Source organism: Erigeron canadensis, chromosome 3 (assembly GCF_010389155.1).
Source record: "Erigeron canadensis isolate Cc75 chromosome 3, C_canadensis_v1, whole genome shotgun sequence".
Taxonomy (NCBI): domain Eukaryota; kingdom Viridiplantae; phylum Streptophyta; class Magnoliopsida; order Asterales; family Asteraceae; genus Erigeron; species Erigeron canadensis.
In genome coordinates, this window is record NC_057763.1 from 40,425,366 (window position 1) to 40,450,258 (window position 24,893).

Sequence of the window (24,893 nt, forward strand, 5' to 3'; positions counted from 1 at the left end):
TTGACACCCGACACCCGTTAAGTGCCACGCCACCCGTGCCACATCATTGATCCTGTGTACGTGGCATTGACTAAAACCCAAAATAGGGTTTTTGTTTAAATTTTCAGCTAAAATCGAATCCATAACATCAATCTGAGATTTATCAACCAAATTCAACCCCTCCCCAATCAAATTCGCAGCAACCCCATTAATTAAATGAGTCGTTGATTGCTTAGTGGCGGCTAATGGTGATAAATCAGTGGTTGCAGCCGATTTAGGGTTTTCTTCTAGGGTTTCTTGAGGAAAAATCCTAGATTCGACCAATTGTGAGTTAGTTCTCGAACCAGAAACAATCCCAGCCCCAAACAAAGTTTTCCTAACCTTCAATTGATCAGGTCCGGCCAAAATAACAGGTGGCGGCGAGGTGGTTTGCAGCGGCAGAAGATTAGGTCGCGACGGCAGCCTGGTGGCTGTGTCAATTTGATCCGAATTCGACTCAGAAAGGTTCGAATCAATGGATTTCGAGAGTGAAAAAGAATATCTAAGATTATAATCATGCTTTTTTAATTCATTAAGAATTTTGGGTTTTTCTAGTGGGAAAAGGGTTATATATATAGTATATATATCTGTATATATATTTTCTGTATTTTTTAAATGTATTTTTTGTTTTAGTCAATGCCACGTAAGCAGGATCGATGACGTGGCACGGTTGACGTGGCACTTAACGGGTGTCGGGCGTCAAAAACTAACGATGTTCCCCTTTTTAGGAAATTTATAAAAATTGTATCCTTTAAATAGGCGAAAACAAAATAGGTTCCCCTTTTTAGAAACTTTAAGTAAATAGGTTCCTTTTTATGTATTTTTCCCTAAATTCAATCATGAAAGATTTGAGTTTAAATATTGGCTCTCATGCTGGTCGCAATAAAATTTAACAAAGAACTTAACCATCATATTGTAACCATAATGATTTAAATTATTAATCGGTGATCGTAAATTAAGAACTTGCTGTCACCATATATGTATATATACAGAGATGGATTCACCATATTTTGACATTGGGAAAAAAAAGTTTTGATTTGAGAAAATGAGATCATAATGAACTAAAAATATAATACTGTAATATATGTTAATATGATACTTGTTGGATGTATCATTTTGATGAATATGCATCCATCTAAAACAAAAAACGTGATTTTTTCGACTTTGAGGGATCAATGTGTTGTTAAACACTTAAATAATGATAATTGGTTATGCAATATACTAGTTTTATGGACTTTTAATGCATCAAAATGATGTTTTTAAGTGTTTTCAACGTTTTTATTTTAAGAGTGTTTTTACCGGAGTATTACCATATATATATATATATATGTTTACATTGAGAAATGATAAACATACCCCTGGGTTATGATTAATATGCATGAATTTGTTGGCATAATTATAGGAAGTGATTTTATCTAATTTACAATACTTTTATACATGTGCAAAGACATAAAGGAGTGGAAGAAAAAAGAGGCGAACCTCATGCCACCTCATCTTAGTTCGCCCTCTACACCGCCATCGAGGGGCGAATCGTGTTTCCAACGAAACCACAAGTTCACCCATTTGTTCAAGACTTTGCACAGTTTCCAAGAAAATAAAGGGATGTTGAGAGGGAGACCAATGTGAAAGCGTCACATGACGCAAGCCGTCTCACTTTTCAAAGTTCATCAATTTTCACCTTTTTCGAAAAACAAGTCTTCTTACTCTCACATGACGTATGGCGTACGTCGTCCCTCATCACCACTTCTCCCAGCCTAACAAATTTGATATAGCTATATGTTTATTGTAGGCTTCATTCGTCAAATTAAATTAGCTATTTTTAATATCATATAACATTATAATTAAAAGAGATAATCCAGACACGTTTTTCTTTGATAAACATTTGACTTACAAACGGAAAAGATGATAATTTAAACAAAATATAAACACCACTTTCATCTTAGGTAAATTAAGTTTGATGAACAGTGTGCATTCCAATTACAATCCACATAATCATTGATTATTTACCTCTTTGTAGTCGTTACCTGCCATGTATTAGCAAAGAGGAACTAAATTCATTATTATATGTGGGTGTAGTTACTTATTGTTTGTACATTTATTTCTTCTATTTCACCATGACACGTACCATTGATCACATCAATAAGTTCTCTTTGGGCGGGTATCATTCTATAGCTAGTGAGATGAATTCGAACTTGCGATATTCTTTTGTCAAAGTACTCTATAATTTATTTCATATATTATTGACCAGTCATTTTCTCTAAAAGACAGGTATTGTATTCGCGGTGTTTTATGGTTGTCACATTAAATTTCGCCAACATATATAGTTATAGATATTACGTACGAGTAGTATATTTATGATATACGATCGCCTTTAATCTTATGTGTTGCTACTTATATACGCGTGGGCCCTGTTTTCCTACCAATATATGTGATGATGGAATGTCATATTAATTAAAAGTGATTATAACACGCCAATGCATGGTTATATTTAAGAGTTACAAGGAAAACAATAAAAGGTTTAACGGTCAATTAACAAAAGCGCATAACATTCTCACATTACAAAAAAAAAAGATGCATATATGAAATATGATATATTGAGTGCTTTAATTCATATAGTTTCCTTGCACCGTTGTCAATCTGTCATAACTAATATTCACAGTTCTACGTACTAGCTAGTGGTGGACAATTTTAATTACCATGTCAAATTATTAACTAATGTCACATTACGTACTAGGGTATGTCAAATATGGATGCAGAGTAAAATAACCATGTGAATGCTTTAATTCGAAATTCCAATAACACGTGACGACCTTGTACGTTGCAAACTAATTTAACTTGGTATAGAATTCGGACACGTTACCAGATGAATTAAACCACCTATATGACACACTAAGGGGCGTTTGGTTCACAAAAATGTTTTTGAAGGAATTGTAATCTGTTAAAGTAATTGGAATTTGAAGAAATTGGAAGCTGAAGAAATTGAAAGCTGAATGGATTGAAATCTGATGGAATTAAAATTTGAAGAAATTATAATTTGCATTTGTTTGGTTGGCCGGAATCAAATGGAATGTAATGGAATTTATAATATAAATAATAATAATAATAATAATAATAATAATAATAATAATAGGTAATATAATTAATAAATATATTTTTATAAATTCTTTTTAAAAAAATTATAAATGTGTATAAAATATTATTAATTTTTATATAATTAAAAAATATTATAATATAATAATTATATTTATAAAATAATAAAATTTTTAGAATCTAACATTATTATTTTATAAAATAAATAACTATTTATCAATTAATTATTTTTATATAAAATAAAAATAAACTTTTATAAAATAGATGTAAATTTATATAAAATACTGACTTATTGCTGAATAATAATAAATATTAATTTTATAATATAAATATTAATAATAATAATAATACTATTATATATTAATTATTTTAATATTATTATATTAATTAATACTATTAAAAATAATAATAAGTACTATTATTGTTATTAAATTAGTTTATTATTTATATCAATAATTATTATTGTTATAAATATACTTATTATTATTATAACTAATAATTAATTAACATTATTTTTATTATATTATTATATTAATTGTAATTATAATTGTTATTTATATCAATAGTAATTTTTTTTTGTTGCAATAATATTAATTATTATATATAATAATAATATTGATATTTTTATATTATTATATAATATTAAATAATAATAATAATAACTATTATTATAATTTAATACAATAATAATAATAACTAAAAATTATTATTATTTATTATTATTATTATAAATAATAATAACAGAAAAATATAATATCTATTAAATAAAACATAATAATAATTAGTGTTAAATTGTGAATTTCATTGAAATTCAAAACTTTTCATCCAATTTGCCAAGGAATCTTGAATTCCTTAATTTGATGGAATTTAAAGGATTTCAATTTCAATTCTTTACGAACCAAACAAGTCATAGAATGGATTCCGAATTCCATTCTGTCAACCAAACAGGATATGGAATGGAATTCAGATTCCAATTCCTTCGAATTCCAACGACATTTGCGAACCTAACACCCCCTAAGGGAATTACTTTAAAGTAACTCCCAATGCCGTCTTCTACGAGTTTTGGGTCCCAATACCGTCTTCGACGGTGTGTGGGGGGTTGATATGTAGACAGCCTTACCCCTACCAAAAGTAGAGAGGCTGCTTCCAGTTCTACCATAGGAAGAAAAGGACCTCCAGCCTTGCTGGGCATGAGGATCGAACCCATGACCTCTGTTTTCAGAGGCATGAACTCCAACCACTGATCCAACCCAATTGGTTATACTTTGTTTGAATTATATTCATCAGTTGATGCTTAGCTTGGAAGAAATTAGTACACTTTTAAAAGAAACATATACAGAGTACGTATAAACTTAGTTTCTTATGGGATCATCTTTTTGCATATTTTTATGAGCTACAATCTCTATCTCATATTAGAGAAAATATCTCCATATATTTTTTATACTAAACCGAAATAGCTCGGATTTTATGTGGCTAACTTTTCTCACCGATAAGGTTTTTACATACACTGTATGTTCCCATTGAGTTTCATTACTTCATACATGCCAGCTCAAGTCCTAATTAATATAGCCATTTAATATGTATTGACCTTGCAAACTTACAAAATGAAAACAAGAGTATATATCTCTACTTATACATTATTATAGAATATTTGTTCTCTTCAAATTTTTTCTAACTTTTTAAATTTTCAACAATGTATATCTATCAATGCATAATGTACAACGAGAGAAAGTACCTGCACGTTACGGTGGTAAGATGGTGGGGGTGATAAGTACGTCATAGAAGGTGATATGTCATAGAGTGTGATAGTCAAATTCCTTACCTATACGGGCTTCGTCCTCGAATTTAAAAATTCGTAGAAAATATATCGAATGACCTCTTTAATGAAAAATCATGAAATTTTAAGAATACCCATATAATTTTTATAATTTATCGATGTACGATTTTTGAGATAAAAGATTTTTTTTATTGAAATATCACCATAAGGGTGTGCAATGATACAAAAAAAATCAGAGGAGTGAAACTTAATAATATGACATACCCCAGGGGTATGTAATGATATATTCTTCTTAATTTTAATAATATATACTATAAGACAGTTGAACTAATAATTTATTGACCAATCAAATTGTTCAATTGTATTGACTCTTGTTTATATAATCATTTAGATTAACTATAAAATTTAAAATCATAATAATCATTATCTAAATATATTATTATATTAGTATTTATATTAATTTGTGTAACACTCCGAGTTAGGCTCGAAATATTACCGAAAAGATATAGCGTATGCATGGTATTATCGTAGAACATGAACTATATGAATAAAAGGGATTCGGTGGATCCAACATTAAACAAACAAGTACGTAACACATAATGCAAAATAAGGGGGCAAATGAATCTTGGATCCATGTAAGTCCAAGCCCAAGTTCTAACACAAACATCAATCGTCCGACACCTCTTGGATTCTCTTGGTAACCTGAAAAGTGTACTAAACAAGGTCAACACTAGGTTGGTGAGTTCGTAAGAAAGAATGAACAAGAACACATACCAATGTCAACCAATACAAATTAACACCAAACATGGTCTAAGATTTGCACACTTGTACCCAATGTCCCTCAATGTCCCCATGTCGTCCATAATGTCCTCAAGTACTAAACGTACCCGTAAAATGTCATCAAGTACTTAAAGTCACCTCATTGTACTCAATTGCACATCATGTACCTCATTGTACTTAATTGTACATCATGCACCTCATTATACTCAATTGCACATCATGCACCTCATTGTACTCAATTGCACATAAGTTGTTCATCCATGACCTTCAATGTCCACACATAACCAAAACACCATGTGTATATACTTCGTACGATAGTACTTTTGAAAGGCCTTTGATGCTTATATATAGGGTCACCTTCAGCCTTCCCACCACATCTCCAACCTTTCAAAGGCATTACCGTCCTCCATATATACACAACTAACCTATAACAACTCAACATACATATACAATAAACATACAAGAAATCACATAATTGCACATCTACAAAACCGTCACAACATGTAAATCCATAAATCAATCAATGTCTCCATAACAACCATGTCCATCAATGACCCTCACACGTGTATTCACATAATGAACTACATATCAAGGTATTTAGAATACGCAAGAAAGCAAGAACAAGTAATAATGATATCAACAAGTATCCTAACAAGTCCTATGTTTTCACGCATGCACACATTGTCCCCCAATTGTTTTCTTGTCCACCATAATGTCATCACCCAAGACATTCAAACATATGCCCAATCAAGTCATGTCATCAATCAAGAAAGTCAAGCGTATGCACAATTGAACTATGTCATAAATCAAGACAAACATATAACTGCACACTCAAACAAGTCAACTCACAACAGTTGTACACTTTTCAGCCCGAATCTCAATTGAGTAGGGAGCTACGAAACTCACCTTTGCCTTGCAGTGTTAAGTTTAGAATAGGCTACAACGTCAATTGTTCACCAAACATTCACGACCTATCAAGATATATCATAATGTCATCAATGTTAATTCTAAACTCTTAAACAAGTCGGTCTAGTCAATTTAAGTCAAGTCACAACCCCAAAAACGCTACAATGACTCTCCCGGCTATGAACAAGACACTTGACTTGACACTTTTAGAAATGGAGTAAGATTCACCCCAAATGGATGCTATCACAAGAAACTAGACTCTCATACGATTCCAACGATAGTTCATATGGCTCAATTTGACTTACGGATCAAAAGTTATAAACGTTTCAAAATGTTATCAAAATCGGTCCTTAACAGGAGTTACCAAAAGTAACGGCCATCACACCCTTCAGGTACTAACGGCCATTAACGAGACTAACGGCCATTACACGCCCTTCAGATACTAACGGCCATTAACGAGACTGATGGCCGTTACAGGGGCAATTGACTAACGGCTATTACACGCCCTTCAGATACTAACGACCATTAACAAGACTAACGGGAGTCACGACGTGCAGATGTGAGAAAAAACCATTCTTGACCTCAAAAATCGATTTGGGAAGATTCAAACTCTATTTTAAACATATACAAACATAATTAAACATAACCCACCTCACAAATTCGACCCTTAACCTCTTTTGCGTGCTTAACCCGTTTTTGACCCATTTGCAACCCTAAATCGACCCAAAACCCAATTTTCGGATTAGAAATCGGTTTGAGAAGTTCCATGACTAGTTTTTAATCATGACTAACATGTTTGAGCATAACCCACTCAAGAATTTCGTTTCATGACATCATTCTTTGACTCAAAATGATTTTGACCTAATTTAAAAACTTTGAAATCCCTAATTTGAACCCAAATTGGTTTTGACCCTAAATTTTACCATGAACACCTTGATTTAATTAAAAGGCATGCTTAGCAACTTAAAATGATGAATTTGAGCTAGAAATCACTTACCAAAACCTCCACAATGCTCAAATCCGAAAATTGACCCGAATGGAAGAATTCTTGCACTTTGAAGACTCAATATTTTGATATGTTATAGATATAATGAATATGATAATGTTTCTTGTATAAATCTTTCTTCAAAAGACAATAAATGTGGTGAATTTCTAGAGAGAGAGTGAGATTATGTGTGTTTGTTCTTGGGGGAGAAATAGAGAGAGAAGGAGAAGGTAGAAATGATATGGGTGGAGGAGGAGGATGGAAGGATATGGAGAGATAAGGTTGGGTAAATTAGATGGGTCATGGGTTGGGTGAGACCCATGGAGGATCCATTTCATGTTTCTAGTTAATTTAAATGTCATCTAAATGAAAGATCGATTAGCACTAACTAATGACCACAACTAGCACATAAGTCTCAAATTAATTAATAATTTGATCCATATGTACATATTACACAGAATTGAACCTCAAACTACACTTGAACTACATTGGTTAACTTAATAATTAGTTAAATTGTGCATATGATCATAGAGTCAAAAATCACGATTGTTACAATTTGTATAAAAAGTTTCAATAATTTAAATTTTTTTGTTTTTCATGATAATTTATGCTTTTTAGTCATGAATACTTAATTTATATTTATCTTTAGCCATCAACTTAAGAGGATTTTTGAAAACAATTTTAAAAAAAAGTTACAAAAAATATTCATATTTAATTTTTTAAAGTTACGATTGTCACTCAAATCAAGAGTCCTAATTGTTATCAAAGAATATGAAAACAATCCTAATCATTATTTGAAAATAAACATATTCGTGTTATGGGCCCGCATCATGATCAAGTATATATACTTGAATGTCAAGTACAAGATCACAAATATGTTTATGTTTTAATTCTTAATTACCTTTAATAACAATATCACATTATGAGTAAAACTGGTTTCAAAAAGTTCTATAATAAAAAATTTATTGTATTATGTGCCTTGTGAAATGAACATGACAAACAATTCCATTAATATGTTTCAGCTAATAACGACAGTGATTAACCCGTGATTATTGTACTATTACTTGCTGAGTATAACATTTAGAACCGTATATTTTCAAAATTATAAGTTTTTATGAATTAAATGTCAACAATCTAATATTGATAATATCGTAAACCCTGTGTCCAGTGTTGGACACGGGTATAAAATCTAGTAAACAACTAAAAAAAGCATGAGTATTAATAATTTAGAGTAAATTACACTTTTCGTCCATAAAGTTGGCACGTTTTCCAATTTTCGACCCTTAAGTGAAAAAATTACAATTTTGATCTTAAAGTTGGCATATTTTTTCAATCATCGTCCCTCGCCAAACGTCGTTAAGTTTCAGCCGTTAAGTCGGACACGTGCAAAACATGTGAGGGACTGAAACAACAAAAAATGACAAGTTCAGAGACGAAAACTGAAATTTACTTTTCTGTTGTCATCATCTTCATCTTCTCCGGCTGACTTTCGTCAAAAAATTCGCCGGAAAACTTAAAATGCCGATATCTCACTCTTTTCTTCGAATTTGACCACGAAACCACCACGAAACTTCTCAAAATTAATTTCCGCACGAATCTTAACCAAAAAAAAATCTTAAAATGCCAATATTTCATGAAATGTAAATGAAAAGCATTGTAAATGAAATTGTAACCAAGACCCGGTTGACCAAAAAAATCAACAAACTAGCATGGAACTTGTACGAACTGGCAACTTTGAGTGCGAATAATTTATAACCAAAACGAGATCCGATGAATCGGTTGTCACACCCTAATTCTTTTGTACCTCAATCTACTAATCTAATTATTGTAACAACTTAATAACCTTAACGATTGACCAGTAAACTATATCGAAAACCTTACGATGAAACTAACATCTAACTAAATCGCCAAAAATGAAAGGTAACGAATCGCTATGAAACTTAACACAATACTAGATGAATATGGAATAATGAATGAGGCACACCATTGGTGTCTTAGTGAGGAGCACGTACACCTAATCCAACATGGACTTATTTGCGAAAACAGAAATATTGCATTCTTGGAACAAGCTAAATCGTACAGAAATATTGCTCAAAATACATGTTATGGGTATTTTGAGTTTCCCGGCAAGTGTTGAATCTGAAATCTTTTGGTTAGGATTCGTGCGGAAATTAATTTTGAGAAGTTTGGTGGTGGTTTTGTGGTCTAATTCGAAGAAACGAGTGAGATATTGGCATTTTAAGTTTTCCAGCGAATTTTCTAGACGAAAGTCAGCCGGAGAAGATGAAGATGATGAAAACAGAAAAGTATATTTCAATTTTCGTCCCTGAACTTGTCATTTTTTGCAGTTTCAGCCCCTCACGTGTTTTGCACGTGTCCGACTTAACGGCTGAAACTTAACGGCGTTTGGCGAGGGATGATGATTGAAAAAATCTGTCAACTTTAAGGTCAAAATTGTAATTTTTTCACTTAAGGGACGAAAAGTGAAAAACGTGCCAACTTTAGGGACGAAAAGTGTAATTTACTCAATAATTTAATATAACCATAACCAATCTTTATATATTAGGGTTAAATGCGAATTTCGTCCCTATGGTTATTCAAAAAAAGAGACTTTCATCCCTCTGTTAGTTTTTAATTTTTTTCCATCCCTGTGGTGCGACTTCGTCCCTATCTCTGTTAACTCCCCTTCACGTGCAACTCATGTAAAGGGCATTTTCGTCCTTTTACTTCCTTTCTACTCACTACCCAGAAACCCTTTCATACATATACATATATATACATACATAAACTTACATGTTACATCATATATTCATAGTCAATCAATTTTTCATACTCAAATCAAGAAATATCATTCATAGTCAATTTTCCAAACTCAAATCAGGAAGTCCATTTGTTGTGAAGAAAAAAAAAAATACTCCGTAGTAATCTTAATTCCGAATACATATTTATTGCTTTGATTCAATTTGGCAGTACTGTATATATATATACCTTCATCAAATCTATGGCAATTTTTATAGATTTATACCTTCATGTATTTATATCTACCTTCAAATATACAGATTTGACCATCACCAACAATATCCGGCCATTGTCGTGTCTTATGGGAGATTCTTGGATATTGTAGCAGCAGCATAAATCCATCGATCGATTTGGGAGAAAATATAAAAAAATAAAAAAAATGTTGGGAAACGGAGAAGATATGAACCCAACAAGCGCCACTATAATGACTGATTTTTCTTTGTGTTTGTGTTTGTATTCTTAAAGATGAAATTGGTTTTGAAGGAATTTAATTATGGATTTACTTATGATATTAAAAATTGATTGATGTCATAGATGTTGATGAGAATAAGCATATAGGTTTCAGGTGTTCCTGCATATGATATATTCGCTTGTGAATATGGATTTGGATGTGGTTGGTATAAAGATCGATATAGATTAGGTTAATAATTATATGGATATGTATTTTATTAAAGGGATGAAGATTTCTTTTCACAAAGAGAAAGAGTGAATGAATCTGGGTTTGGAGGTTTGAAGGACATAGATGAAACTGTGTAAAAGGACAAAAATGCTTCTCACATGACTCGCACATGGGGGAGTTAACGACAGAGACGAATGAAATTAACAGAAGTTAGACCACAGGGCTGAAAAAAACTTAAAAATTAACAGAGGGATGAAAAGCCGTTTTTCAAAAAACCACAGGGATGAAATTTGCATTTAACCCTATATATTATAACCGGAAATTTTATTCCAAAAAAGAAAGAGAAAGAGAATACAAAAATAATGGTGGTAACGGGTGGAGGAATGTTGTCGCCCACAACCACAGTAGTAAGATTTCAGGCCAACGGCGCTCCACCTCCGGAAATTCACAGCCGAAGACCTCTTCTATCCATCCCCAAGCCATCTTGGATTGTTAAAACTGAGGTACACTCACTCAACTAACTTACCAACTAACACTTTCCTATATATATGCTTCTCATACTTTTTTTTTTCCCCGTTAATTTTGTTATCAAAACTTCAATTTCTTACATTAAAGTTGTCAAATATTAGAAGGGGGTGTGAAGAATTAATTGAAACCAAGATAGATTCTAAGAATCATTCTAGACGACTCAAGATAGTTTTAATACAAGTAATTATTGAATGAACAAACCCCCAAATCTGGTAGAAACAAACATAGGATTACATTGCAAAATAAGGAAAGGACCCTAGCATCAACAGTAACGATTATATACAGGTCATGAGGTATGCACAAGCAGTCCCTCAGCTTCCCAAGTTTGCCTTTATGCCCTTAATATCCAGCAGAATATCATGATTGGTCCTGCACACAAAAAAAACTAAATTACCAAGTGTAATATACCAATTAAGTTGCCAAGAGGACAGGGTGTTATGCTGAAAAATAGCTTACCTGTTCCTTTTAAAAAGCTACAACTGTGGGGTTTAATTAAGCTTATTCTTCCCCGGAAAGCGAATAAGGTTTTCTATCCAAACACCTTGAAGGAGCTTAATAGGGGATTTTGTTGTTAGACTTGGAAGTAAGTCAACGGTGACATCTCGACCCATACATATGTAGGGGAGTCTAGGGGGGTCACACTCTCTTGTGGCGGTCTCATTGGTACTCGAGGCAAAGCACTTGCTGAGCTTAGGGTAGCGACCTGAAACCTCATTGAAAATTGACTATAAAAAACGTCGAGTTCATAGTGCTGATGTATATCAACAAGACGTGGAAGCCAACTTGTATAAGCAATATAGGGTCGAATTGTTGAGTTCATAGTGCTGATGTAAATACAAGACGTGCTGATGTAAAACAACCATGCTCATCTGCAACTACGCTCATTTGTGGCACATGTTATTGTAACCTCCTAGACCTTTTAGAGACCATTTAATGGATAGTATTAAAGTTTTTGATCAGTTGCCCACGATGTCTAGGTCTTGTAACCGCTTGTGCGGCAGTTTTTTCAATGAAGATAGGGTCACATTGTTGATTAGTTCCACACAGGATTCTTGATGCCTAAATCAAGATTTTTAATATTTGTACTATCCCATAGTAAAGTTTGTGTAACGATTGCACAATATAGGGTCGAATTGTTGTTTTTGGGACTCAAAACACGATTCAATGAGATATCTGGTCCTTGAAATCAACACCCTTTAACACGAACTCCTTGAAGGACAAATATTTTAAGGTAGGTGTGTGGTACTATCTTGAATGCAAATTTAAGCCACTTCTAAAATATGAATTCTCTAACAGTCTAACAAACTAACCTTTTACCAATTGATTTCAGGATGAAACGTTTTTTGTTATGATTTATCTCGAACTAAAATGGGTCAGATCAAAAGATATAGCTGAAAAGGAAATTAGTCAAAGAGGTCAAATTTCGGCTAAAGCGTATAAGCATACTGATAGGATGTTATTAATCCTCAATTCCTACTTCAGGCAGAATGGTTTTTGTTAACACTGCTAGTGACTTATGTTTTTGTCTATTTTAGCCAATATGGGTTACTTAGATCTAAGGAAATTCGAAGTAGTTGCCTATCTTGTAACTGTAGGTATGAAACAAGCTAAGTTGCATTAGGTGGGAATTGACAAAAAGTCAAAAACTAAGTTGCCATATAATGTTTTTTTTCCTTTTGGATACAAAAGGATAACTCAATTTTTCGACATGAAACCATTGATGATTTCATTGTTCGCTACTTTGTTGACAAGTGTTCTCAAACAATTAAAAATATGCTAATTCATTTGCTTGTGCTCTGCTGAAATTTACTGTTTTGATCTGCTTATTTCATGTTGGGTGCTTTTGACGAATACTCAGGTCTCTAATATACCCTCTGCTTCTTGCAGTCTAATGTTAGATTAGAGAAAAGACCAAAACCGGATCCTTCATGTGTTGTTTGCAGAGGCAGTGGCAGAGTTGATTGTCATGATTGTTGTGGCAAAGGTCAGTCTTACCCTCTCTCCCTTCCATCACAAACAAACACGCTACAAACCTTGTTGAGCACTAACTTTTTCTTTAGTGTTCAAAAAACATGTTGGTTTTCTGAACTAAAGTTTGAGTCATTAGAACCTGTAGGTATGGTGATATGTCAAAACAGGTAGTATTTGGTCGGGGCGTCGGGCTGACCCATAACACTTTTGTTTTAATAATTTTTATTAAATAATTGGTGTGTGAAATATGAGTATAGAGGTTATATTTTTTAATTGATAATCTAGCTAGTATAGTTCATTTCTAATGAAAAGCTCTTACTTTCTTGGTATAATTCCTTATGGGCTTTTATGCATTACAAGTATAGTGGTCCACTTTGGGCAATTTTGACCCGTTTTGTATTACCTGCTTGGCCCATCAGATAAAAACATAGTCTGAATGAACACATTGTTAAATAAAAAAATTGCCACACTTGACGTCAAGAAATCTTGACCCATTTTGCAAAAAGTAGATAACTTGTTAAGGTTGGTAGTTGATATAATATACAAATTGATCATAGCTTAAATTATGGTGGCAGAGAACTGTCTTTAATTTATGACTCCATGCTGAAAATCTAACGAAATATCTTAACTGCATAAACTGGTGATAATGGCATGGGTTTCAGGATCTGTCACTTTTCACTACTCAACTCATGTTTGCACATTTTACCATTTGACAGAAACTGACATTTGGTGCTTACAAATGATGCTTGTTTAGTCTCTTGTAGGAAGGACAAATAATGTTGAATTAGCAATGCTCCCAAGTGGGGAGTGGCCAAAATGGTGAAGTACCCCCAAACCTCGAGCACTTTTAAAACATGTACAATCAAGTAATAAGCAAATTTATCGCTATAACTTATACACCCTTCCTTTTTTTTTTCCTGGTATTTCACAGGTGTAAGACTTGTGGTGGTAGTGGGCTAGCTTACTGCTCACGCTGTCTTGGGACGGGAGAATACAGGTATCTTATGGGATTTCATTTCATGAAGAAAGATGAACATGAAGCTCAAGTTGGAGATCGGGGTAATTACAAGGTTCGTGATATGTTACGTGATCGCAAAAGGGCAGAAAATTTGCTCCCAAATGATGATATAGCTTAGCTGGGACACTTCTTTCTTCCATGTTGTAGTGTATGTATCATTTTGAAGAAAACATTTCTGTACGTAGAATATAAGGTGAATCCAAAATTTACATTTAGATTAATTGATACAATCCATGTACCAAAACTACTTAGGAACATTACATCCATATATAAAATACACTGTATATCCTAAAAAACGGTATCACATATAACTTTTAAAACCGTATTCAAATAAAGATTATACTAGACTGTAATGTCTTGTAATTTTAAAGTAGTTATTCAAACATGACTATCACATGTAGTGATAATTTGCCACTAGTTTCATTACCTTTTGATTGTTGTGAAAAACCTATCATGGAACCTATCAGATAATTTATAACTACATAATAAGAGAGAGCAATTTTTTCGATTCGGTTTACTCGGCTGGTTGAGCCTTAACCGTCTACTAAAATGATTGGGAATCCTGCCTTGCATCGAAAACATTGGTTCTACACTTCTAGTAATTTCTAAAAACTATCTGGGCTTGTAATGATGTAAGAAAGAAATAATAAAAGAGGCCTGCTTAGTTGGGCCTAGTTAGGGCTTTTGTCGAGGATTTTACTTTAAATAGAAAGAGATATAGAAACTTAAAACAATACTGTTTCACTTTGTTTATGTCGAAGTATCAGTTTTCCATTAAAAACCCTAATTATTTTACTCGTATATTCTTCTTCTTATTATTATTGTGATGTAATGTAAGAAGAAGATGTATTTAGTAGTGTTAATTAACTGTGCTGACATGTTACATTTATTATAACAAAAACTTAATTATTTGTCTTCTCATCTGTGGTGATGCATAGTTTCACTGGGGGCTTGTTGATCAGGTGAACTCATAGCGGGTATTGTATTTCTAATCAGTTTACTGATTGCTTTTGCATTTTGTTTCCGTACGAATATAAACTTAATTATCTGTCTTCTGGTTACTGATTGCTTTTGCAAAATGGAAGAGTCTACCTTTTAGAAGAGGTTAAATTTTTAAGCAAGAGCTTTATGTGATACTGTATCTTACTGTAATTGGTTTTATCCTAAAGTTATGTGATTTGGATCAACCCTGTAGAAAAAAAGTCACCCTTCTTTTTACTCCCAACTTGATTTTTTTTTTTTTTAAATTTATATTTTTGACCAACTCTAGCAGAACAGAAAAATAATGTAATGTGGATTTCTGGAATGATGCAACTTAGCCAAATCAGACTTTTGATGTGCTCCATTGGGTTGTTTATAGTAGCTTGCCCAGCAGCTATTGGACTGGAAACGGTTTTGTTACCTCTCCTCCTATGCACTGTGCATCCTACAGTTGACATCCTTTTGTTGAAGTGCAACTCTCTGATGATAAAACAGAGATCGGTTTCTAGCTGACCAGATATTTATGAGTAGGGCATTTCATTTGTTGATTGTTTTTTTGCCACTCAGAAAAAAAGATGTTGCTAGTCATTCCAAACTGACCTGCACTAATCCCTTTTATGCTTTTTCACCAAAGTTTGACTTCCTTTATATGGCAAGTTTTCTATATCCGTGGACAGAATATGAATAGATGTAGGTTAAGATCAAGATGTGTAAATATGTATGCATGAATTAATCTAAAACTGCTGGTACTTTTTTGAATGAAGTGCCTATTTGAAGTTAATTGCCTGTGCTGCAGTTAGGTGATGCCATTATAAATCTCCGACATTTCATCTTTTTGTCATTCAGAATTGTGCATATGGTCTTTTATCGAATATAACCAATAGCTATCACATCATCTTATATGTATTAGTATTGCTTTTCCCAGTTGAGTGATGCGGTTCAGGACGAAACTAAAAATTGTATTTGTGATTGTAAATCTTTCAAACTCCATTTTCCAGTTAATTGTTTTTATTATTGTGGCAGCAGTTGAACTTAAGATGTGTACTAAGCCGATGAAAACTCCTGGCCCTGGATATAAATACATTTTCCATGGTTCACTTGCGTTTCTCTAATTTCTTTTCTTTACTCTTGATATATACCATATACCCGTGCATAGATGTGGTAAGTTGGGTTGATAGGGTAATGGGTCAAAAGGGTATTTGTATTGTCTTGGTCGGGTATGGTGAACTTAATTTAAACTGCTAAAGTGTTGAGTTTTTTTTATAAAAAAACAGTGTGCATTATCACAGAAGTACTATAAACTACATAAAAAGTGATCTTTTTTTAATAAATAAACGTTGAGGTTTTATGCATTCATTCAGCTTGTTTGACATGTTTCTTTAATGCCAGTTTTGTTACCCATTTCACCGGCCTAGACGCGTTAATGATGAAACAGATGTTCAGAATAGGTCTGACACTAAGCATATATAACCTGCTAGTTAATCAGACCCAAATATCATTAGTTATCACTTTTTGCTAAAAGTCTGTTTACACATGTAGCCAACCCCCAGCAGTGGCACCCTGCATTATAATTATGACCCAGTTGTCTAAAGGGCAGTCATTTTGAAAAGTTTTAATGGATCAATGCAGATAGTATATTGTAAACTGATGTCATTTGCTTGGGTGGTTGGAAATGGCTATCGAGGCTATTCAATTCCGTGTTTAGAGCTTGCAGCTGTGGAATTTGTTGCAGTAGATTAGCAAATCAATCCCCATTCCCTGTTAGTATCTGTAATGTGAAATTAAGTATGGTTAATTCATCTGTTTATACTCTATATATCAATGTTGTGTCTAGCTATAGCTGCAAACAGATTACCAACATTTGAAAGCATCTGTTTATACTCTATACATCAATGTTGTGTCTTGCTATAGCTGCAAACAGATTACCAACATTTGAAAGCAGTGTCAAATAGACCCGTTTCTTGAAGGAGGTCCTCTGTCGGGGAGGTTTTTTTTTTTAACTGCATTAAATATTATATATATTAAAATTGCTAGTAAGAAACTAGCTGATAGTACACGATCCGACCTAATTCCGAAACATGAAAGCTAACGTGGCTATAAGAAAAATACTCTGATTTTGGTGATTATTACAATATTGAAAATATATACTCTGATCAAACATTATATATTAATACATGATTTTGGTGTGTGATGTTTGAAAGTTGTCATAATTCAATGATAACCTTGTAACACCATAGCTGAAAAGACAAAATATCTATCAATTTGTTAGAAAGGATTAGGGTTGGGGTGTTGACGGGTCAGGTACGTTATTTGAATTTTGGGTTATCAGGGATCTGAAAAATCATGAAATAGTGGGATGTAGCCAAAACTAAGTTTTTCACCAACTAAAATCTCGTCTCGCATTGATGAAAGTATGAACGGATTGTAATTTAAAGAGGTATTTGGATTCTTTATAAACTTGTAAATTTTATTAATTCGTACAAGTTGTTGGGTTTTGCCGGATTAAACTGAGAATGGACCCAACTAGTATGATCTAAACCTTGGACTATGATGAATAAAAAAGTTATAGTATAAGTTTTCAAAATCGTTTACCAGTTTAAATTCACAAATCAAAAAGTATTATGTTCTACATTTACATCAATTACTATTAGCCCAATAATAAATGGGCTTTTTGTAATCACATATGGTCTGGCATTCCTTCTCTACTTCTGACTCTTGACTGTATATATATCACAGATGCATGGTTTCCAAACTCTTTCGTAATTACTAAAGCACGAGACAGGAAAAAAGGTATGTAATTCGTGACTGATAAATAAAGTCTTCTTAATTATAAATGACATCGGCAGATTATTATCTATGGGTATATAATTGCGTTCTTTTATAATATATATATTGCATTGTGATAAACCTGAATAACACGCAGTAAAATCTTTGAATAAAATAATCTCCCATAAAAATAATTTACAGCCGTTGTACACAACTTATTTGTTTATTGAAATACGTTAAAGTATTTTAGATTGTTGGTTTTGCTATTTAGTGTTTTTGAATGAAGTCTAAATATATGTTTAGTATTATGAATACGAGACAAATTGTTTGAATATAATTATAAACAACAGTTGAAGATCGAATGAAGAACAATGGTGATTGTACTGTTGATTTATCAACATCTCAAGTAGTAAAAACCAAAGATGATATAGAGACAGAGGGAAATTCTTACTTAGGGCAATATTTCTCTGGTAAATTGACGATTGATGCAATGATTCAAACGATGACTGGGCTCAGGCAATCTTCTAACCAGAGGTTTATTCTTAATTTCTACACTTATTTTAACTTTTTACTAATACATATAATTTTCTATCTCGTATAATATATATATGTTGCAGTAATTTATACATTACTATATATATACCATGAAATCTGAAAAAAGTCTGTGGCTCCGAGGACCCCAAGTAGTATTTATGTTTTTAGTTTAAATGATCACTAGTACTAATGTCGTGCTGCTATGATATGTCATATGTAACATGTTAGGGAACGGTCGATATTTGAGTGCATGATTGCGAACTATTTTGAAGAATACAAGTTTTTCAACAGATACCCTGACAGACAACTTCGACTGGCTGCACTGCTCTTAGGTAAGGCCTTCATTTTTATACTCAGTATTTATGATAGAGTATAGACAGTATATATAGTAGTGAATATCATTGTTGTTTACTACAAGTATATCTTTATGTGAGACACATTGAACTTATCATAAACTTGATATTTGCAGGATCGCTTATTAAGAATCACCTTCTGACCCATTTGCCTCTTGGTATTGCCTTGCGACAGGTTCTAGATGCATCGCGTAAACCTGTGGATTCTAAAGTCAGTACTAACTTTAGGAAAAAATTATTTTCCTAGAATGTCAATTTTTTTAAGGAACTTGCCTATTTTACAATGAAATATTTTTTATATATGCAGATGTATAGCTTTGGCATAACGGCACTGGAACAGTTTACAGAACGTCTTAAGGAGTGGCCTATGTACTGCAAACATATATTAAAAATATCACATCTGCGTGTCACTCATTCAGAGCTTGTTTCTTTTGTCGAAATAACACTTGCCGGAGATACATCACATTCCCTCCCTGCTAACCAACACAATAGTCCTGTCTCACAACCAAACAATGAGGTACATCTTTCATATATCATCCTTAGCTTATTATCATATATTATATGACACACTTAATTGATTGTGCTTAATGACTCTTTCTGATAAAAAAAAAAAAATGTATTTCATGTCAATCCAATCCAATCCGATCCAACCCATTTTGACTGGTACGGAACATTACAATTTCGATAAGTTACTCAACCTGCATTTGACAAGTTTGTTTATTATGCAGCCAGAGACAATGGCACCGCCGACAGTAATTCCTTCTGGAAGCTTTTGACAGATGTTGGAGATAAGATTTGATCATATTATTATCATATTTAAAGAAGTTTCATATAATCATATTTTCACTATCATTTTGTTTGTTGGTATGAGATTGTACGTATTGACAGACTTATGGAAAATTCATATAATTAATGATCTCATTTGGTGATTGATCTTTATGTTTGGCTTCGGATGACATGTTTTTATTTTTTCCTTTGTATTATTGTTATTTATGGGAGTGTCACATTTGTAAACTATCTCGGGTACGTAGTATATATAGTCAGGTGTATCGTTGTTTGTAGTATTTATTGGGTCTTGTAGTTGTGCAATTTATCAAATCCAAGTTATAACATAAATCAAACAGGTTGGGTATGTTTGTCAAAAGTAGCTGGAGCTACGGGTTGGGGCTGAAACTAGAGGCTGTGGCTAGAATTGAAAGCTGGAGCTGTAAAACTAAAGCTTCTAATTGTATAAAAGTGTTTGGTAACAGGCTGTGAAATGTAGCTAAAAAATGTATAATTATATTAATGGGCATAGAATTTACTTACAAAAAAACATAAGAAATCTATAAAATTAATATGTGATCTATACAAATTGTAATCACTCGAACGATAGCAGTAACCTAAATAACTATGCTTAAACAAGTCTTTGTACAAAACAATATTAACCACCATATCATAAGAGCTACCGTACTTATGATCAAACAATACTACCTTTTGATGATGACATGACATATAGGAGGATCTTGTTAGCATCCTGTTAGTCAATTACTTCTAATAAACTTATTCGTATTGGCCTTCCAGGCTTCCAAAACATAAGTAAAAAAAACAATTAACTATTTAAATAGATATAAATAAAATATATATACAAACATGGCAACATGTCATCTAATCATGCTGTAGCCAAAAAATCTTTAAGCAAACCATGTTGATAAACACGTGTGATTTGAATGCATACTATCTAGTCCATTAAAGTAATCCTTTCGCTGATTTTTTTGCCTTTAATTAGCTGCAAAATCACATACCCAGTTAACTTCATAGGGGTGGATATGTAAGCAACAGTTGTAGAAAGCCTATTTTGGTAATTTGAATAAGTAGGGGTTGGAGCTTTTTTTCGACGCTTCTTCTAAGAGCTTTATTTAAAAGCCCATTGGAGCTCTTATTTTTAATTATAAAATCCCAAACCCTTCCTAACCAAACAAGATTATTTTTACAAGAGGAGCTTTTATTTTAAAATCCAAAAGTCCCGTCCCCTAAAAAGCTCTCAATAAGCTCCTGCCAAACAGTCCCGTTATCTCATCATTCGAATTCGCTATCACGGGTTTTTAACTATGTAAGTAAAGGATTTTAGCCCAATTTAAAGCCCAATAACTCAATTGGGCATTACTATTTTCAAAAATGTTCAAAGCAAAACCCCCATTATCTAATTTCTAATAATATCAGTAGCAGATTCGAAGCCAAGCAAGCAACGACACACGATTAGAAAGCAAACCCACAGTTAAAAAAAGGTTATTTTCATTCCGTAAAATACCAATTTAAGTGATAATTGCTGCTCATGAGTTAAAGCTATCTCTATGCATTTGATATATATATTTTTCATTTTCTTATTATTTTGTAATTTGCTATTAGGGTTTTGAATGATAATTGATTTGTTTTGTGCCTATAAATATGCTCATGTTAGGGATTTGGATGCGACTTGACTATTTTAGGAGTGAAACCATTACTTTGTGAGTTCGAGTCGCGTTAAAGACAAATGTGTGAATGAGTGTGTATTGTGAAAATGTCTTCCTTCAAAAGAAAAAGAAAAAGTATTCTCGAATTTGTGATCTTTCGTTGTCATTTTCACCTCGGATAATTCTTTTGATGCATTGACTGATTTTGATAGTATTTCTTGTCATTTGTAAAATAAAGGTATATCAGTAGTTCGTTATATGGCAACCCGTAACAAATTCATGATATGAGCCCAACCCGGTAACTAGCAACTGTTTATTGTGACTTGTAGTTGAAATCTTGCAATGTTCAGATTGTTACTATCAGTACACTAATCCAAATGACCACTTATTGTGCTGTTCATATTTGTGATATACTTTTTAGATGGTGTTTAGGGGTGCATATTTTCGAGTGCTTTGTGTTCAAAATAAGCCGAACTCCCCCAAAATCAAAATTAAGTGTCTTTTTTCCTCTAAAATAATCTATAAGTAATGTACCTAATAACCAAACATTTTAAACAGCGTTTTGGCTGTCAAGAAAGGCAATAAGCTATACATAGTCCTAAACACCTTCTTAGATCTATCACTTGATGGGTGTGTTTTTTTTAAGAACTCAATAGAGGTGAAGTATTGCTGAGTTCAACAAGTTTCTTTTTTTTTTCCAGTTAGTTGGACAAGCAATAAAAAATCATGGGTTCCCGTGGAGCAAATGTAATGCTGTCAAGGGCAAGTAGGATCAAGTCAAAGCTTCAATCAGTGCTAGAGGCAAAGGTTTTGGAAGTGGAGGATGTGTCATATCAGCACGCGGGTCATGCTGCTGTTAAGGACAACACAAATGAGACTCATTTTAATGTGAAGGTCGTTTCTGGCAAGTTTGATGGGCAGAATCTTGTAAAACGACACCGTATGGTTTATGATGCATTGGCAGATGAGATGGAATCGGGTTTGCATGCACTTTCGATTGTTGCAAAGACTCCTAAAGAAGCTGGCCTCAATTGAAAAGGTTAAAAGATAAAGTTCACGACTCATTTATGCATTTTTATCCAGTTATTAGTGGTTACTCATTGGTCAGTACTTGTAAAGTTTGCAAATGCTAAAAGCTGAAATAAACAGATACTATATTCGTTTGTGTTCTATCTGCTAGTTCTTTTATACCACTGAGAGGTTGTTAACGAACTTGGGGGTAGAGTTTTGACTTGGAACATTGGTTAAAATTAACATCTAATAGTTTCCATCTATTTGCTTAACATCCTTTTGTATTCTAGCCTCATAGGTGTTATCATTGTATATTAGAGTAGAAATCCTTAAATACCATCATGTATTAACAGAGGCAGACGATTGTAGCTCGTTAATTTTGGAACCTAGAGGATAGTCCCATGGAGTTGTTAATTTACTCGGATGGTTGATTGGTTGTCACTTGTCAGTATTAGTATAGTTAGACTCTAGATTCTATTCTTTTCAATTGCCTTTTAGATGATGTATAGCTACCCATGTATATTTCTGTGCCCGATTACTAAATTAATGTAATTTGCTATTACGAATATGTGATAGATTGAGGATTAATCGATTTGAATACTTGGGTTTTCCGATTGTAGACATGCCTAGCTCTGTACTCGCTTATAATGGTGGCAAATGGGTCCACTAGGTGTAGTTTCACAAAACAGGTCAGTTGGTGTTAAACTACCTGGTAAACACTATTTCGTATCCAAAACTGTAGATGTATTCTCTTGTTGGTGTTAACTTTGTAGCGGTGCTAGTAATAATGTGAAATTATCCAACATCATTTTAAATTGGAAACATGCAGTAGTTGTCTAGACGCTGCCTAACTCGAAGTCTTGAAGACATGTTTAACCTGCCTAACTCGCTGTCCAACATCATTTTATGTGAACGGTTAGGTTAAGGATTTAAAAAGGAAAGTTGACAAATAGTAACATGGACAATTAAGCTGAAACGACGGAGTATATTGTATATTATATTTGAAAAATAATATAAACGACGTTAGCAATGGATTAATTGGGCTGGTTTAGAAATGTGTACATTTTGACCTGGACACGATATTTGTATTTACCAAAATCACCAGTATGTAGTAATGTAGAGGTTATAATTAGTAAAGACTGTATACGGAATTACCTTTTTTTTTTATATATATATATAAAAAAAACGGAATTACTTGACAACTGTTTAGTGCGATTCTTGGTTCGTTTAAATGTGGTTCGATAGTGGTTCAATACTCAAAAGAAAGGTTTACTAAACCTGTAACATGATCAACTCTGATTTCGTTTGCCACTCAATTTTAGTGGGTTGTTGTATACACCTAATAAAGAATTCACCCTATTGACATATCCTAACCCAATTAATTCCCCATTTAAACCAGAAATTTAGCACTTAACAACTTTAATCACTTTTCTTGATTGGAAGATCAAATTTGTTGACCCACACTAAATTGATTGAAGAAAAACATATCGTTGACAAACCAAACTACTTGCATGTGAGACAACCATTTCTTTTCAATAATAACAGCAGTAACTTTCAGATTTATTGTTTTTGTTAAACACTTTAAATACTTAAGTTTACGGCAATTAAGTCAAACAACCGTAATACCGATTCCAAGTAAGAGGCTACACTTTATTATATTGTTATTGTCATAGAAGGGAGAGAATAAGATTGACTAGGCATTACTTTGGATATGAATATATCGTTTTAAGGGTGAAAGACATGGTTAAAAGACTAAATCGAAACCACAAAGATCAAATTTGAAAGGGGTGAGGGAACCCACTAGCCACTAGCCCACTACTAACCGATGTTGGAAAATAGAAACCGTAAGAAAGAGCCGATTACACCCTTCATTCTTATCGAAAATAATTCTCATTTCATAATCAACGCATCTATTTTACCATCTTAAATGATTAAAATTTGTGAATATTTTAAAATGAAAGATAAGTTTTAAGTTTTGCTTTACCTTTAACATTATTGATTGTACAACAACAAACAATATGCTTAAAAGAGTATAAGGTAAAATACTTATACGATTAAAATCTTATATTTGGAGGTAAAATTACTAACCTCTTATATATAAAAAAAAATGTGATAGTTAATTTTTTTTCATACCTAAATAACCAACCTTACTCAAATGGGTTTGGGTTATTTGAGTTGGCTTATTCGGATTTCGGGTTTGATGATTTGGTTAAGCAAACTCTTATCAACTTAATTGGTTTGAATTATGAGTGATATTTGTTTATTTGGGCTATAACCCGAATAATGTTTTCATTTATCCATTTAATATTTAAAATATAATATATA

General features: G+C 32.8%; 3 protein-coding genes, 1 long non-coding RNA gene and 1 other non-coding gene across 6 annotated transcripts; all 5 read left to right on the plus strand.

Annotated features, from left to right (window-relative positions):
* Window positions 1-11,298: 11,298 nt before the first annotated feature.
* LOC122593546 (protein SSUH2 homolog) lies at window positions 11,299-14,746 on the plus strand. The gene is made up of 4 exons (XM_043765968.1): window positions 11,299-11,477; window positions 13,390-13,486; window positions 14,238-14,292; window positions 14,405-14,746. The coding sequence occupies exons 1-4, from the start codon at window positions 11,337-11,339 to the stop codon at window positions 14,607-14,609; spliced, it is 498 nt and encodes a 165-aa protein (XP_043621903.1). The 5' UTR covers window positions 11,299-11,336; the 3' UTR covers window positions 14,610-14,746.
* A 495-nt stretch (window positions 14,747-15,241) lies between these two features.
* On the plus strand, window positions 15,242-17,359 carry LOC122594052. Of its 2 annotated transcripts, none has more exons than XR_006322917.1 (3): window positions 15,242-15,468; window positions 16,496-16,564; window positions 17,102-17,359. It is a non-coding gene; the product is annotated as an uncharacterized LOC122594052 (long non-coding RNA). The 2 variants fall into 2 exon arrangements; XR_006322916.1 differs by having other exon boundaries at window positions 16,499-16,564.
* Window positions 15,792-15,990, plus strand: LOC122594698. Its single transcript, XR_006323073.1, has one exon. It is a non-coding gene; the product is annotated as a small nucleolar RNA snoR127 (small nucleolar RNA).
* A 605-nt stretch (window positions 17,360-17,964) lies between the features above and the next one.
* LOC122594615 (CCR4-NOT transcription complex subunit 1-like) lies at window positions 17,965-20,051 on the plus strand. Its single transcript, XM_043767051.1, has 6 exons — window positions 17,965-18,262; window positions 18,589-18,772; window positions 19,001-19,104; window positions 19,242-19,336; window positions 19,433-19,642; window positions 19,854-20,051. The coding sequence occupies exons 2-6, from the start codon at window positions 18,600-18,602 to the stop codon at window positions 19,899-19,901; spliced, it is 630 nt and encodes a 209-aa protein (XP_043622986.1). The 5' UTR covers window positions 17,965-18,262; window positions 18,589-18,599; the 3' UTR covers window positions 19,902-20,051.
* Window positions 20,052-21,278: 1,227 nt separating this feature from the next.
* LOC122593468 (protein BOLA1, chloroplastic) lies at window positions 21,279-22,727 on the plus strand. The gene is made up of 2 exons (XM_043765882.1): window positions 21,279-21,392; window positions 22,259-22,727. The coding sequence occupies exon 2, from the start codon at window positions 22,284-22,286 to the stop codon at window positions 22,590-22,592; it is 309 nt and encodes a 102-aa protein (XP_043621817.1). The 5' UTR covers window positions 21,279-21,392; window positions 22,259-22,283; the 3' UTR covers window positions 22,593-22,727.
* The last annotated feature ends 2,166 nt before the right edge of the window (window positions 22,728-24,893 follow it).